General features: G+C 40.6%; 1 protein-coding gene across 1 annotated transcript in view; it reads left to right on the forward strand.

Moving 5' to 3' along the window:
* Positions 1–15,538, forward strand: part of csmd3b (CUB and Sushi multiple domains 3b) — a 381,849-nt gene that overhangs the window by 261,446 nt on the left and 104,865 nt on the right. The window contains exons 11-12 of the mRNA XM_030740552.1: positions 7,610–7,713; positions 8,663–8,775. Coding sequence (XP_030596412.1) covers positions 7,610–7,713; positions 8,663–8,775 — 217 coding nt within the window. The remainder of the gene's footprint in view (positions 1–7,609; positions 7,714–8,662; positions 8,776–15,538) is intronic.

A 15,538-nucleotide genomic window follows, 5' to 3' on the forward strand; every position in this document is an offset into this window, starting at 1 on the left:
AAAGAGACATAGTTTCCAAAGCTCACCCACTCTTCTTCTTTCCCTGTCTTTGCAAGCCCCATTCCCTCCACCCCCCCACCCACCCCCCCCCCCCCCCCCACCCCCCTCTCTCTGTCAGGTTAAGTGTTAATGGGGTTCTATAGCTCTCTGATGTTATTGCTTCATTTAGTTTTGGCAGAATGAGCCTTTAGAGCCAATTCATTCTCTCCTGTTCTCATTTAACCTTGGGGATGCTAGGACAGCGTGCCCATTACTAGACTTCTCTTCTCTTCTCTTCTCTTCTCTTCTCTTCTCTTCTCTTCTCTTCTCTTCTCTTCTCTTCTCTTCTCTTCTCTTCTCTTCTCTTCACTATTTTCTCCATCATTTGGTTTCTTCTTCTCCTTGAGTTTCCATTTCCTGTGATATAAGTGAATCTAAATATTTCTTTCAAATTATCATTTGGTTATGATGCTTTAGATTGGATAAAGCTCTTCACATATGTGCTTAGCTATCTTTTAGTATATTGTGACAGCTGGACACACACGCCTAAAACAGGTGCCTTTAAACATCATCAAGTATGTGCTAGTTTTCTGTTGCCCCATTCACATTTGCATGCACAGTGTAATGCATAACGCATGGATACAAGAGGACTACTGCAGTGCTGCCATGATGAATATTTAGTTAGCAGCCCTATAATAAACACAAAGGAAGTGCATGCAAGGCCATTCAGTTCAAAGAGAGCAAGGAATTGTTTTAGGTAGATTTTCCATTAATATTGTAGACATTAAATTCAAAAATGCCCTGCAGGCTTAAAAAAATCCGACATACACTGAAGCCAGCAGGCAAAGAGGGGAAAAAAACACTCCACTGGTTTTCTTTTATTTTCTGTCATTAAAATGGTGTGCTTCTGCATCTTCCTGACGGGATGAACAGCATAGCACTTTTAAGGGCTCAGGTTAAAAATGTTAAACATTTATCACAAGAGAACTGTGATTCTAATGCTTTCTATAGTTCAGTAGTTGCATAGCAACAGTAAAGGGCAGGCACAGCCTTTTCCACTGCTTCCTGTTCCGAGTTGGTATCTGGAAAGGATGCACCTGGTAGTATTAGATGAATAAAGTATAAGTAAGGGGCAAAACACTAAGTGGCAATGGACTTGAACCATCAGTCTTCATCAGCTGCATCCCAGGTCTAATCACAATGGCACGATTTATACTGAACACGCACGTTCAAGGGGAGCGTGTGGATCAGGGTTTATGGTAATGCTGTCACAGACAATCTTTTATTCCCTAGCCCGGTCAATGCCCGCTTTACATCACTGACTGTGTCAGTCACCAGGTGTTTCACATATCCCTACAGTAACTTTATCTTCAAGGTATCTCTAGCTCTTATTATGGTATGAGTAAGGAGGAGCTTCCCTCACCTCATTGTCTCCACGACAACCAAAGGAAGTGCTTTATCAAGCAGAAATCCAATTCTGTCGCCTCATTGGCTAGAAGCCATAGACTGATAGAAGGAAGACATGCAGCGGCCAATTAGAGAGAAAGCGAGGCCAAGAGAGGGAAAGACAGAGAGAAGCAGCTAGTGAAAAGAGAGAGACAGAGAGATGGATGTTTGCATGAACAGCAACCAATTAAAAGAGGGGGAAAATATGTAGAGTATTCAGTTTCATCTATCCTAAAAACAAACTGAGTACACTAAAAGTAAAACAGAACACACACACATAAGCAGTAACCGTCACACTGCCACTAATGAGGTTCCAATCTAAGCTGACTTCAGTACAGCATTGATAGATGCACACATGTACGGCCATGCGTGGATGCAGTATAATGTGGTTATGGCATAGCTATGTTTAATGTTGTGTGAACAGTGCTGATGTGTCATTAGGACATTCTGTAAAGGACATATACACTGCCTGGCCAAAAAAAAGTCGCCACCAAAAAAAAAAGCTCACACACTAATATTTCGTTGGACCGCCTTTAGCTTTGATTACGGCATGCATTCACTGTGGCATTGTTTCGATAAGCTTCTGCAATGTCACAAGATTTATTTCCATCCAGTGTTGCATTAATTGGTCACCAAGATCTTGCAGTGATGATGGCAGATTCTGACCACTGCGCAAAGCCTTCTCCAACACATACCAAAGATTCTCAATGGGGTTGAGGTCTGGACTCTGTGTTGGCCAATCCATGTGTGAAAATGATGTCTCGTGCTCCCAGAACCACTCTTTCACAATTCGAGCTCGATGAATCCTGGCATTGTCATCTTGGAATATGTCCGTGCCATCAGGGAAGAAAAAATCCATTGATGGAATAATCTGGTCATTCAGGTAGTCAGCTGACCGCATTCTTTGAGCACATAATGTTGCTGAACCTAGACCTGACCAACTGCAGCAACCCGAGATCACAGCACTGCCCACACAGGCTCATACAGTAGGCAGTAGGCATGATGGGTGCATCACTTCACCTGCCTCTCTTCTTACCCTGATGCACCCATCACTCTGGAGCAGAGTAAATCTGGACTCAGCAGATCACATGACCTTCTTCCATTGCTCCACAGTTCAATCTTTATGCTCCCTAGCAAATTGAAGCCTTTTTTTCCAGTTAGCCTCACTGATTAGTGGTTTTCTTAAGGCTACACAGCTGTTCAGTCCCAATCCCTTGAGTTCCCTTCGCATTGTGCGTGTTTGAAATGCTCTTACTTTCACTATTAAACATAGCCCTGAGTGCTACTGTTGTTTTTCTTCGATTTGATTTCACCAAACGTTTAAGTGATCGCCGATCACGATCATTCAGGATTTTTTTCCAGCCACATTTCTTCCTCGAAGACGATGGGTCCCCACTATCCTTCCAGTTTTTAATAATATGTTGGACAGTTCTTAACCCAATTTTAGTAGTTTCTGCAATCTCCTTAGATGTTTTCTCTGCTTGATGCATGCCAGTGGTTTGACATCTTTCCCACGACCACGCGATGTGTCTTTCGACATGATTGTTTAAGAAATGAGAACTCATTGCACCAGTTTTGGTTAAATAACTTGTTGCCAGCTGAAAGATAATCGCCCATGCAGTAATTATCCAATTACCTATTTGCTTGGTTAAATCCAGGTGGCGACTTTTTTTTTGGCCAGGCAGTGTACAAGGAGTTAGAACAGTTTATATGTAATGCTTCTTACAGAGGGCTCACATATTTGGGATTGTTTACTCAACAACGAGGAAGCAACTATATGAGAAATTTGGTAGTAGATACTAGGGCTGCAACGATTTATCGATTAACTCGATTAAATCGATTATAAAAATTTATCGACACAAATTTACTGTGTCGATGCTTCGTTTAAACTCTGCAGCGCTCAGCTGTCTCGGTGTAAGCGGCGCTCCTCACTAGCATTAGCAGCATTAGTGCTGACGTTTTTTTTGTGGGTTTATTGGGGGCTGGCAAACCAACATAGAACACTCCAGTCCACCTACTGGACTGGAGTGTGAATCACTCACGTATACACAAGCACACATTCTGAAAAGCTCTCCGTCGCTGCGATGGATTTCCTTTAACACAGAGTGGATCATCACTAGAGTTGCCACCTGTCTCGTAAAATACAGAACCCCGTATGTTACGGGACTCCGTGGAATACGGCTCCGTAACATGCCGTGTTCCGTACTTTACGGGACGGGTGGCAACTGTCGCTGACATGCATTTCCACGCCTCCACTGCTCTCTGTGTGTCTGTGTGTGTTGTGCTCGCTGACAATTTCAGCTGCTATTTTTGTCTTTACTTCAGCTGTAGCTACCAGAACTGGTTTGCTAGCGAGCGCGGGCCATTAGCACTAGCGATGGTTCGGTACCGGAAGGCCCGCCCCCCAGGACCGAGGGGCTCCTTCAAAATATTTTTTATACTTTAATCCCTTATTAGTGACTAAATATAGACCTGCAGTAGAAACGTATTTTCGAGAATGCTTGTGAATACAAAGCATTACACCATTACTCACACATGCGCCATGGCTCCCGCAGCCACTAGTTTTTCAAAACACTCATAGCAGGCAGCGGTTTTAACTGCGCAAGCGCAAAGAGGCGAAGCTGTGACGGTGAGCTCAAGTAGTGAAAAAGGAAACGTTTTTCCAGCGTCCAAAACAGCAGCTTTTTCTTTTAGTAACCACCATTAAATCTGTGAAACAGCTGGAGGTCCTTCATCAAGCACCTGATCAGCAAGTGTTAAGGTGAAGAAAAGAGAACTTTGTAGCTGCTCCATTCACCGCTGTTTGTTCACATGGCGAGAAACTGCATTACGGAAGTTAAAATATGCAGATAAACTGTTAATAAAAAAAAGTATTTCTTATCCGATTACTCGATTAATCGCTGGAATAATCGATAGAATACTCGATTACTAAAATAATCGTTTTATGCAGCCCTAGTAGATACCATTATCATAAAATTGTCTTTGCCTGTAAGTACTGTAAAAGTTGGTGAAGAAGTATAACATGAAAGATTGAACAGTAATGGGACCTCCCTGCTTACTTTGAGATATCAGTCTGTGAACGTTGTGTGGGGCGCATTGCAGCTAGGATTTCATTTTGACATGTTTTTGACATACACTTAACAAGTGAAACCCACTCACCTTGAAAATTTTAGATGTGTTTCATTGCGATTCTTTACCTGGGTAAGTTTGAGGATTTTTCCCTTTTATCTGAAAGCTGCTGTGGAATGCTTGTGGTAATCTATAACTTGTCTCTCATCATCTGGCTCAAAATCAAAATATATCCATATACAGTAGGACTCCCATTATTTTTCCACAGTTTGCACCTGCACTTTTTACTGTCATTACATTATCTCCACTGTCACGGTTAGGTACTGAGGACTGAAGCAGACACAGAGTGGCGGGTTTAGTGCAAGGTTTATTTACAGTGACTCAAGAGCACAGAGCAGGTAGGCCAGGCACGGGGAGGGGGAAGAATGGGACGAATGACAGTCTACTGCCAGCTTAAGTAATGCAGGAGGATGAGCTGATCGGCAACAGGTGTGGAGATTGCTGCTCTGAAAACCAGCCCACGAGGGAGGAGACCTCTCTACCACTCCAGAGGGACGCGCCCACCAAAACACACACCAGAAAGAAAGAGGAAAAAACAGAAAACACACCCACTAGCCCGGGACCGTGACATCCACTACCTAATGCAACATCAGCAATGCCTTCAGTACTTTCAATACTATAAAAAAAAAAAACAAAAAAGAAAAAAAACACACCAATGCTGTCATATTTTTGGCATAGAATTTTGTACCAAATCACAAAGAACGTGTATTGATATCTTGAAATGAAAAACAGATGAATGGCATCTGCACTAGCATGGCATCCATGCATTAGTGCAGGTGCAGAAGAAAAAGAAAAAAAAAAAAAAGCTCCATAAAGGTTGTAAGCTCCTAACCGGTGCAGTATTGCAGGATGTTTTTCAGACATTCAGTCGCATTCCATGAGTTCAGTTAGCACGGATCTTAGCACAGACTTTTGGGAATGGAAATATGTCCTCTTGTATCTTTCATATTGATAGTTCATGGGAATCAGAAGATGAACCCCAAATCTTCAAACTTGCATAGCTAAACGTTTAATTGTGCTTGGTTCATGTTTGCATTGTTTCTCTAGCTAAGTGTTTCAGGTATAGCAACAACTACATGCAACATTAAAAGAATGCAACATGGCTTCCAAGTATTGTGATCATTATCCTTGCAAAAACATGATATGATGTCTTTCTATAAAAAAAAAAGTACTGTAAGAACAATCCTTACATAAACTGGGAGGGACTTCTCAGATTTGCTGTTGTTTTGAGACCCTGCTTTTTAGTTCATGAGAATACAGTGATAAGTGTGTGTGAATATGGTGACTGTGTAATCAGAGAAATGGATACAGTAATCTCCACAAAGCTGTGTCTGTTTGCTTTTTGTGTGCCTGTGTGTATGCTTTCCAGAGAGATTTTAACAGGTTTGTAGGTAATGCTTTAATCCAATCTGCTGCCTTACATACTGATAAGACTGAGTCAGCATCTTGAGCAGTGGGGAGATCGCTGCTATGTCTTTGTACAGTATACAATCTTGCTTATTTCATTTCCAGTGAAATCGGGTGATGGTGCTGTTATGCTTATGCCAGTTTGCATAATTTTATTTCGGTATGGTTACATTAGTTGTTCTCAGACAAAAGCTGCACAAGTATTACATGACATAGAAATTGGCCCCATATACTAAAACAAATCAGGTGCCACCTCTAGCGTATAAGAGTAAAGCAGCAGTTGAGTGGAAAAGCATTGCTCAGTTTTGCCCTCTATTTTTTCATAAATTCATTGGCTAAAGTCCTGTAAAGAATAAACTGTATGCTTCAATATGCTCAGTAGTGGAATCATGTTCCTGGTTTTTAAGTTGCAGAACTGTAGTGATGACGTCCTACTCAAACGTAATAAATACAGTTATGGAGGATGCTGACATGCTTTTAAATTTGCTTAGTGTTAACACGCCAGCATACAGAAAATAAGACCTGTATGATGCATTTGGATGCCTTTGAAGTGCTCCAGCAGAATATTCATTCTGGAAATCTGGAAATTCCTCACAAGGAGAGAAGAAGAGTAGGGCGGAGGCAGAGTGAGGTTTCAGTCTTCCCCTGAGGGTCAAGTCAGAATTTTAGTTTGAAATATTCCACCACTGTACTTTGCTAGCATCAAAGATGTGCTCATTATTACCCCCATTTCCTCTCTTCCTCTGTCCTCTCCTCTTCCATCTGCCTCCATCTTCTTCATTCTCTCTATCAACCCTCCCTCCGTTCTCTCTTCTCCTTTGCCAAATGTGGTTCTCTCTGGTCTTAGATGAAACAGAAAGTGTTGGTTTAATAATTCCTGATCAGAGTTTTGAGCTGGGTGCTGGTCCTCACTGCTTCAAGTGTAGCGCAGGGGTGTTCCTTATGTTCCTTATCCCTCTTCATCTTCAATACTGAAATGAAATCATGCCTCATTGTGTGATGCATGAATGAATTCTAATGACTCACATATACAGTAGTATGCTCGGGTATAATTAAGTGACAGGGATGACTTTGAATATGATCACCGGTAAAAAGTCTTAACATAAAAATATATGGAAATATGATCATTAAGATATGTTTTGCCATCATTTATATAATTTATTATCAATATTATGGTCGTATCTGTAGTTTTGATTGTTTTTCTATATATAGTTTCTCTTTTTTGTTAATTTTTAAAGAATGATCTTTAATTGTATTATCGCTGCATTTACCTAAGCCTTTTTATTATGTCTTTGATGAGAAAATGGCTCAAGCTAGTTTTAGGGCTATTTGACACAAATGATGATAAAAGTCACAATTTTTTTAAACGAATCTGGAATTTTTTGAGCCAAAAGTTGTGCTGGTGTGAAGCTGAAATTTTAGGAGACAGCTCAGTTCAACAACCTCTAAACTGATGCTTGTTTAACTGGAATCAATAAACATATTCCCATATTGGGTGCTGAGTTTCTGAACTTTGCTTTTAACGTTGCTTCTTTTTCTTGTTGTTGTGCTTTTAAAAAATAAAGTTATCTATCACTTATTGACTCTCCATAACTTGAAACTCACATGTATGTGAATATGCTTGTTTTTTCTTGCATGTCAATATTAGGTCATCCAGATCAACTTTGAAGAGTTTGACTTGGAGATTGCCTATGATACTCTAACTATTGGGGATGGAGGGGAGGTTGGTGATCCTACAACTATTCTACAGGTGTAAGTATTAATACTATAATTATATACTAAAGTCACCCCTTGTTTCTTTATATTATACTTCCAAGGAGGCAGACTTTCTTGTAATTTTTGACGTGATCTTTTCTACTAAAGTATAAAGAAATGAGGGTTGGCTCAAGACTTTTGCACAATATTGTATATTACACTTATTAATTAGCTTTCTAAACAAATAAAAATAAGTCATTACTCATTCTTGAGTCAGATGTGGGCAATCCTGCATCCTCCATCATTTCTTTAACAATACCAGCATGGTGGTAATTGTTGTATAATCCTTTAATCGTTTCTAACTATAGCTTGTTACTTAAAAAAAACACTGAGAAAAAATTTGTACAGGCAAATAAATATCACTGATATGTTGCAGAGTGTGCAGTATAGAGACCAGCTGTCCCCATAAGCAGCAGTGCTATTGTTAGTCTGTCTCAGGGTAATCAATGAGAAAAGGACTTTTTTTCTTGTACTTTCTCAGTTTTCATTCTGGTCTTGATGCAAACCGTCAGCATCCACTTAAGTCAAAAATGTTCATCTCTTTGGCATGAATAGTTTGATCATAAAATAGAAATCAGCATTATTTATTCACCCGTATTCTTAAATTTGTAAAATGTTCTGTAGTGCCTAAAAAGATAATAGCCAGACCTTTCACAAAGTGGGTGATTATGGTTCACTTTGTAGATGGTCACTGTTAGCCTCGCTTGTAACACCCTTGTAGCACTTTGAAAAAAGGTTGCATATTATCAGAGTACTCAAAGCAATTTGCCATCCTCGGGCAGGATTCTGCAAACTCTGGTGCAGTATGTTCCAGCAATTTGTTCACACTCAGAGAATCACTTGAGGATTTCATTATAGCTATGATTGCAATGATGAAAATTATACTTGTTTTTATAATAGTAATCATGGTGACAGTGATTTAATAGCAGTATATTTTGTGCTCCAGCCTATCAGGTAGCTTTGTTCCTGACCTGATAGTCAGCATGACCCACCAGATGTGGCTCCACCTACAGTCAGATGAGAGTGTTGGATCTATCGGCTTTAAAATCAACTATAAAGGTAAGTAATGAGCATGCATTTGTGTCTGTGGGAGAGGAAATGAGAAGGAAAGTGGGTGAATTAAAAGCATTTAAATGACCCGTGGAAAGATTTTCAAAGGCTTCGGTAAACTTATCAGACTGTGTTTGTACACCGAGGATGAGATGGGGGTAAAAATCCCTCCTCACAACAATGCGGAGTAGTTGCTGGGTCAAAATAGTTCCGTTTTTACCTGTTTATTGCAACTTGGTAATGTGTGAAATTTTAAGCACACCCACTCTTCATCATACACTAAAATACAGGGTGGTACCATCTAAAATCACATGTTGGTCACATGACCATAACACATGAAGATAATATCCAGTTGATAAATAAGTAACCATTATAAGGCATTTGTCATGTCGGGCTGTGTGGCTGGAGGGGTTAGACCCAAAATGCAGGACAAAAACGAACCTACACTGGGACTGGACGGGAGCTTGACCTAAACAGGGAGACACAGAATTGGGAGCAACGATGACGACGTGACAAAGAACAGACAAAAACTGCTTAAATACACATTAGGTAATAAGGGCAAGAGGAAACAGCAGGGCACAACAGGTGAAGCAAATGAAACTAATAACAGGGGAAGCAAAACTAAACACAAAGCACGGGGAACACAAGATTGTCAAAATAATACAGGAAGTGACTAAACAAGGAACACGCAGACTTAACACGGGGAACTGGCACACAGACACTAGACAGAGATGCAGACCTGACACAGGAAAACACAAGGGACTAGAATAAACTGAAGAATACGAAAGAAAATCAATAAACATAATCAGAGAAATAACTGAAACAAAACCAAGAAAACACAAAACACTGGGCCACCGGACCGGGACCATGACAGCATTAGCCTGAATCTCTGATTCTACTTACCGTATTTTTCGGACTATACGTCGCTCCGGAGTATAGGTCGCACCAGCCAAAAAATGCATAATAAAGAAGAAAAAAACATATATAGGTCGCACTGGACTATAAGTCGCACTTTTTTTGGGGGGGGGGGGGGGGTGATAGAATCCGAGACCCAGAGCACAAATTCCATCTTGAACGGCAATTTAAAATAATAATGGATTAAAGAACAGGACGAACACGGTTACGCCTACGTTATGCTAACGTAGCACATTCAGCTACATGACGCACAACGAACACGTGTTCGGTATGTTAACGTAACATTAAGTTATTCAGATAGCCATAGCATAAAGAACATACTAACAAGTTAACCAAACCATCAATCCATTGAATTCTTCATCCTCGGTGTCACTTCTAAACAATTCCGTACACTCCATAGACGAAGTGCCGCTTCCTCTTCTGTGTCGTGTTAGTCAGACTCGTCGTCAGCTGCAGTTACAATTATTCCAGCCTTTCTGAATCCCAACAGGATGGTTTGTCACTGAAGCCCATGTTTTCTTGATCCATCCAATGACTTCCAGGAAAGTTGGGTGGCGCATTCTCCCAGTTGCCGTTAAGCTGTGCTCTCCATCCATCATCCACTGTGCCCACAGGTTACGCAAGACTGCCTTAAAGCTGCAGTTCACGGAGATGTCAAGTGGCTGGAGTATTTTGGTTCATGTGTTATAAATGTCACATATACGTCGCTCCGGAGTATAGGTCGCACCCCCAGCCAAACTATGAAAAAAAGTGCGACTTATACTCCGGAAAATACGGTATTTGGTATTTAGATAAGTCACATCTTGTGTACTTAGAGTTTGTTCTTATAAGTTTCTGTTTAATTTTACTTACATTTTGTTTTGACTTTCTAGGCACTAAAGTCCTAGGCCAGGGCAAAAAATGCAACCAATGGATGACTTCTGATGTTTATAAGGCTTACACTGTATGTGTTGTGTCGCGAAAACTTAGGAAACTGATCTGTGTGACTGAACAAAGAAATAACAATAAATTTTGTAATAGAAATTTAATTAGTGGTAAATCACCTTCTGTAAAGGTTTTGTCCTCATGATGCAAATTTTTCACTGCTTTGTTCAGCGGAAAATATCTTTGCGTCACAATTCCAAGAAAGTTGGAAAGTTTAGTTTCTTGAGGTCTATCGTTGATAATCCCTTTAATGGAAGCAATGACTTCCCTTGATCAAACAGGAAATATTTGTAGGTGCATTGGTCTGCTTTAAAAATAAATGCTTGTCTAGCAACATCTGACCTTCATCTTAATAGCAGTTAAGAACAAAGTGTTTTTCTCATTCTGTTGAATCAGCTCCTGCCATACTAAAAATATTAACCTTTCCAAAGTTTCCTGTTTGATGGATGTAGTCTTCATTTGATCACAGTACATGAAACATAGAGAGGGGAGCTTTGCTGCAGAAATGAACTTTGTGTACCTCATTTGGGTGTCATCAGCCGTGGATTTATTGTCATAATGAGGTCACAGTGCTGAGTCTGGTAATGCAGTGAATTCCAGAAGTGGTGTGACAATGACACTTGTTTTGATATATCTCTGCCCTTTATGCTCCTTGAGTTTCATTGGGAAGTTCAAATGATATAGTGACAACAAAGTGATTAAAAGAACATAATATCAAAATTATTAAAATAGCAAATTATGAAATACTACAGATCTGTCTCTCTTAAAGGAACTCTACAAATAACAATGTATTGGTGGCATTTTTTTTAAGTAGTAAATAAGACAAAGCACGGCACAAGACTGATAAAAAGTTAGTTTAAAAACTAACTTGAAATCATATCACTTTTATAAAGGACATAAGGTTCCTGTCTAAGTGATAATTGTGCATATATTTCCCCTTAGAGATTAGTAGAAAAGCTAATGAAGAGAGCCACCATCTTAATGCACCCATGCTGATAACATTGCTCCATTGTATGGGAAGGATGGTTGGATTTCCTTTCTTAATCTGTACCCAGCAGTACACAGAAAGTATACACAGGCAGAGCCTGAATAAATTATGTAAGAAAGTACTGCTGGCTGCTCCCAATATCTACTGCCTATCATTATTTGATTTTTTTTAAGTGTGTCGCCTTTAATTACCAACATCCACAATTCATCATACTGATAAAAAATGTGTTTGATATTCTTGGATTGTCATACCCCACAAAAAAAAGAACTTTAAATGTGATTTTTTTTTTTCACTCAAACCCCAAAAACCATGAAAAGTTGTACCAATTCTCAGTCCAAGATAAATGTGTTTGTCTCAGAGTGCTGGCTCCATCACCCACACGATTTAAGGTGGTGGTTGTTTGAGATGTATGTGTGTTTTTGGGTTTTTTTTTTTTTTTTTTTAAAAAAGGGGCACACTGTGTGTGTTTGTAGAGTACATTTGTGTTCCTAAAGCCACATCCCATAGACCTTGGCTATGAAATATAAACATTATCAGTAACTCCAGCCTTGCTGCAAAGCCACCGACACACCGACAATGTATGTGCATGTGGGTTTCTGTGAGTGTGCATGTGTATTAGACAGGTCCTCCATCAGTAAGCCAACGAACCTCTACCAACAAGTCACTCACCTCTCTCGCTCCTCACATTCTCCCTCTCTTCCCCTTCTCTCCCTGTCTGTCTCATTTTTCCTTATTAGCCGTCTATCTATCTATCCACCATCCGCTCATTCCCTTCTTTCTGAAATCACAACATTTTCTCTGTCAGTTGCTCTCTAATGCACTGTTGTTTGGTTTCCCTGCTTCTCCCTTTTTCTGTGTTTTTGCTTCTCCCATTTCCTGTGTCAGACATCCCTTTTCTCTTCTGTTGTCTGTCAAATGACCAGTCCTGCATTTTTTTTTCTCTTTTGCACGTATTCCCTCCCTGTCTATCTCTGTGTTTCTGCTTTTCTCTTTCTCATGGTCTCTGTCTGTGTCCCTCTCTTTTTCTTGTCACCATTCATCTATTATTAAAGCCAAGGTCACCAACCTGGCAACACTTTGACTTCACTCCTACTGCAGAGCATACAAATCACACACACACACCCACCCACACACACACACGCACTCTCATACACACAATTGAGTTTCCTATATCACTATAGGACATTGTATTTACTTACATAATTCCCTGCAGTTTGACAGTAACCATTACTCCAGCCTGCTATACTCTAACATTAAAGCACGTGTTCAACCTAAAATTCTTTGGTTTACATGACTTCATGGTGCTTTTTGTCCCCTAAAAGGAGGTTAGTCCTCCTAGTATGACAGTGTGAACATACACTATATTGCCAAAAGTATTTGCTCGTCTACCTTCCCTTCCATATAAACTTGAGTGACATCCCATTCTTAATCCACAGGGTTTAATATGATGTCGGCCCACCCTTTGCAGCTGTAACAACTTCAGACCTTTTGGGAAGGCTTTCCACAAGGTTTGGGAGTGTGTTTATTGGAATATTTGACCATTCTTCCAGAAGCACATTTGTGAGGTCAGACACTGATGTTGGAATGAAAGTCTGGCTCACAGTCTCTGCTCTGATTCATCCCAAAAGTGTTCTATCTGGTTGAGGTCAGGACTCTGTGCAGGCCAGTTAAGTTCTTCAGCATCAAACTCACTCATCCATGTCTTTATGGACCTTGCTTTGTGCACTGGTGCACAGTCATGTTGGAACAGGAAGGGACCATCCCCAAAGTGTTCCCAAAAAGTTGGGAGTATGACATTGTCCAAAATGTCTTGATATACTGAAGTATTAAGAGTTCCTTTCACTGGAACTAAGGGGTCGAGGCCAAGTCCCGAAAAACAACCCCACACTATAATCCCTTCCTCCAATAAACTTTACACTTGGCACAATGCAGTCATACAAGTACCATTCTCCTGGCAACTGCCAATCCCAGACTCGTCTTCCGGATTGCCAGACAGAGAAGCGTGATTTTTCACGCCAAAGAACACTGCTCGAGTCCAGTGGCAGCGTGCTTTACACCACTGCATCTGATGCTTTGCTTTGCACTTGATGATGTAAGGCTTGGATGCAGCTGCTCAGTCATGGAAACAATGAAGCTCTGTACACATTGTTTTTGAGCTAATCTGAAGGCCACATAAAGTTTGGAGGTCTGACTCTGCAGAAAGTTTGCAACCTCTGTGCACTATGCACCTCAGCATCCACTGACCCTGCTCTGTTATGTTACGTAGCCTACCACTTCATGGCTGAGTTGCCGTCATTCCCAATCACTTCCATTTTGCTATAATACCACTAACAGTTGACTGTGGAATATTTAGTAGTGAAGAAATGTCACAACTGGACTTTTTGCACTGGTGGTATCACTGAGCTCCTCAGAGTGATCCATTCTTTCACAAATGTTTGTAGAAGCAGTCTGCATGCCTAGCTGCTTGATTTTATATACCTGTGGCCATGGAAGTGATTGGAACACCTGAATTCAATAATTCGGATGGATGAGTGAATACTTTTGGCAATATAATCTATTTATATCCCCACATTTAGCAGTCTAACCTGTTTTTTTCAGTCTGTCTTTCAGTCAGTTACCAACTATTGCATGTCAGCTATTGATTTAAGGGAGCATGGCGACATTATTGACATTGTTCATATTAAAGTTTCAGTGAGTTTCTGCCTACTCTGTGAATATAAACATTTATCATAAGCTTATGCTGTGTATCTATATGCACAGTTCATAATGAGGTGTCAGTGAGGTTTGGGGGTTGAATATATTGCCATATCTGAGTATTTGTTTGTGTAGGATTGTTGTCTGGTCCTTACTAGATTATAAAATGATTTAAATACAGCCTCAGATGAACAACAGCACATGGCTTATCACACCATGTCATTATTTATTTAATGTTGCTTTAGTTCAATGAGGTTTGTGAGCATTTGTTTATGCACGGCCCTCTTAAGATCCTGCCTCAACATCTCAATCATATTGAGGTCTGAACTTTGACTGGGCCTTGATTTCTTTTCCATTCTGTTCTAGATTTGCTGCTGTACTTGGGATCATTGTCCTGTTACATGACCCAATTTGGGCCATCCTTAGCTGTTAGACATATGGCCTCAAATTTAACTCTAGAATCCTTAAGTATACAGAGGAGTTCATGGTTGACTCGATAACTGCAGGGTGCCCAGGTCCTGTGGCTGCAAAACAAGCCCATCAAATCTCCACCACTGTGCTGACAGTTGGTATGAGGTGTTTGTGTTCGGTTTTCTCCAAACATTGCCCTGTACATTATGGCCAAACAACTTTGGTTTTGTCTGTACAAAGAACATTGTTCCAGAAGTCTTGTGATTTTGTTTAGATCCAACATTGCACACCTAAGCTGTGCTGTCATGTTCTTTTTTAGAGAGAAGAGGCTTTCTCTTGTCAGCTCTTCCAAACAAGCCATACTTGTTCAGTCTTTTTCGAACTGTACTGTCATGAACCTTAACATGCTGAGGCCTGTAGAGTCTGAGATGTAGCTCTTGGGTTTTTTCTAGTTTTTCTGAAAACTGCTCAATCTGACCACCCATCCATTCTCTTCCACTTATCTTGTTCAAGGTTGTGGGGGGGCCCTGAACAGGAGGCAGGGTACATTCACCCTGTACAGGTCGCCAGCCTGTCGCAGGGCTATCACAGAGTGCGATAACCATTCACACCTATGGGCAATTTAGAATCACCAATTAACCCAACCCCAGTAACTGCATGTCTTTGGACTGTGGGAGGAAACCCACAGTCCATTTGGACTGTGGGAGGAAACCCACAGTCCAAATGGGGAGAACATGCAAAGAAAGAGAAAGGTTTGAACCCAGACCTTCTAGCTGTGAGGCAGCACTGCTAACCTGAATTTAGGGGTCAATTTGCTGGGAAATCCACTCTCAAGAAGAT

Source organism: Archocentrus centrarchus, chromosome 11 (genome assembly GCF_007364275.1).
Source record: "Archocentrus centrarchus isolate MPI-CPG fArcCen1 chromosome 11, fArcCen1, whole genome shotgun sequence".
Taxonomy (NCBI): Eukaryota; Metazoa; Chordata; class Actinopteri; order Cichliformes; family Cichlidae; genus Archocentrus; species Archocentrus centrarchus.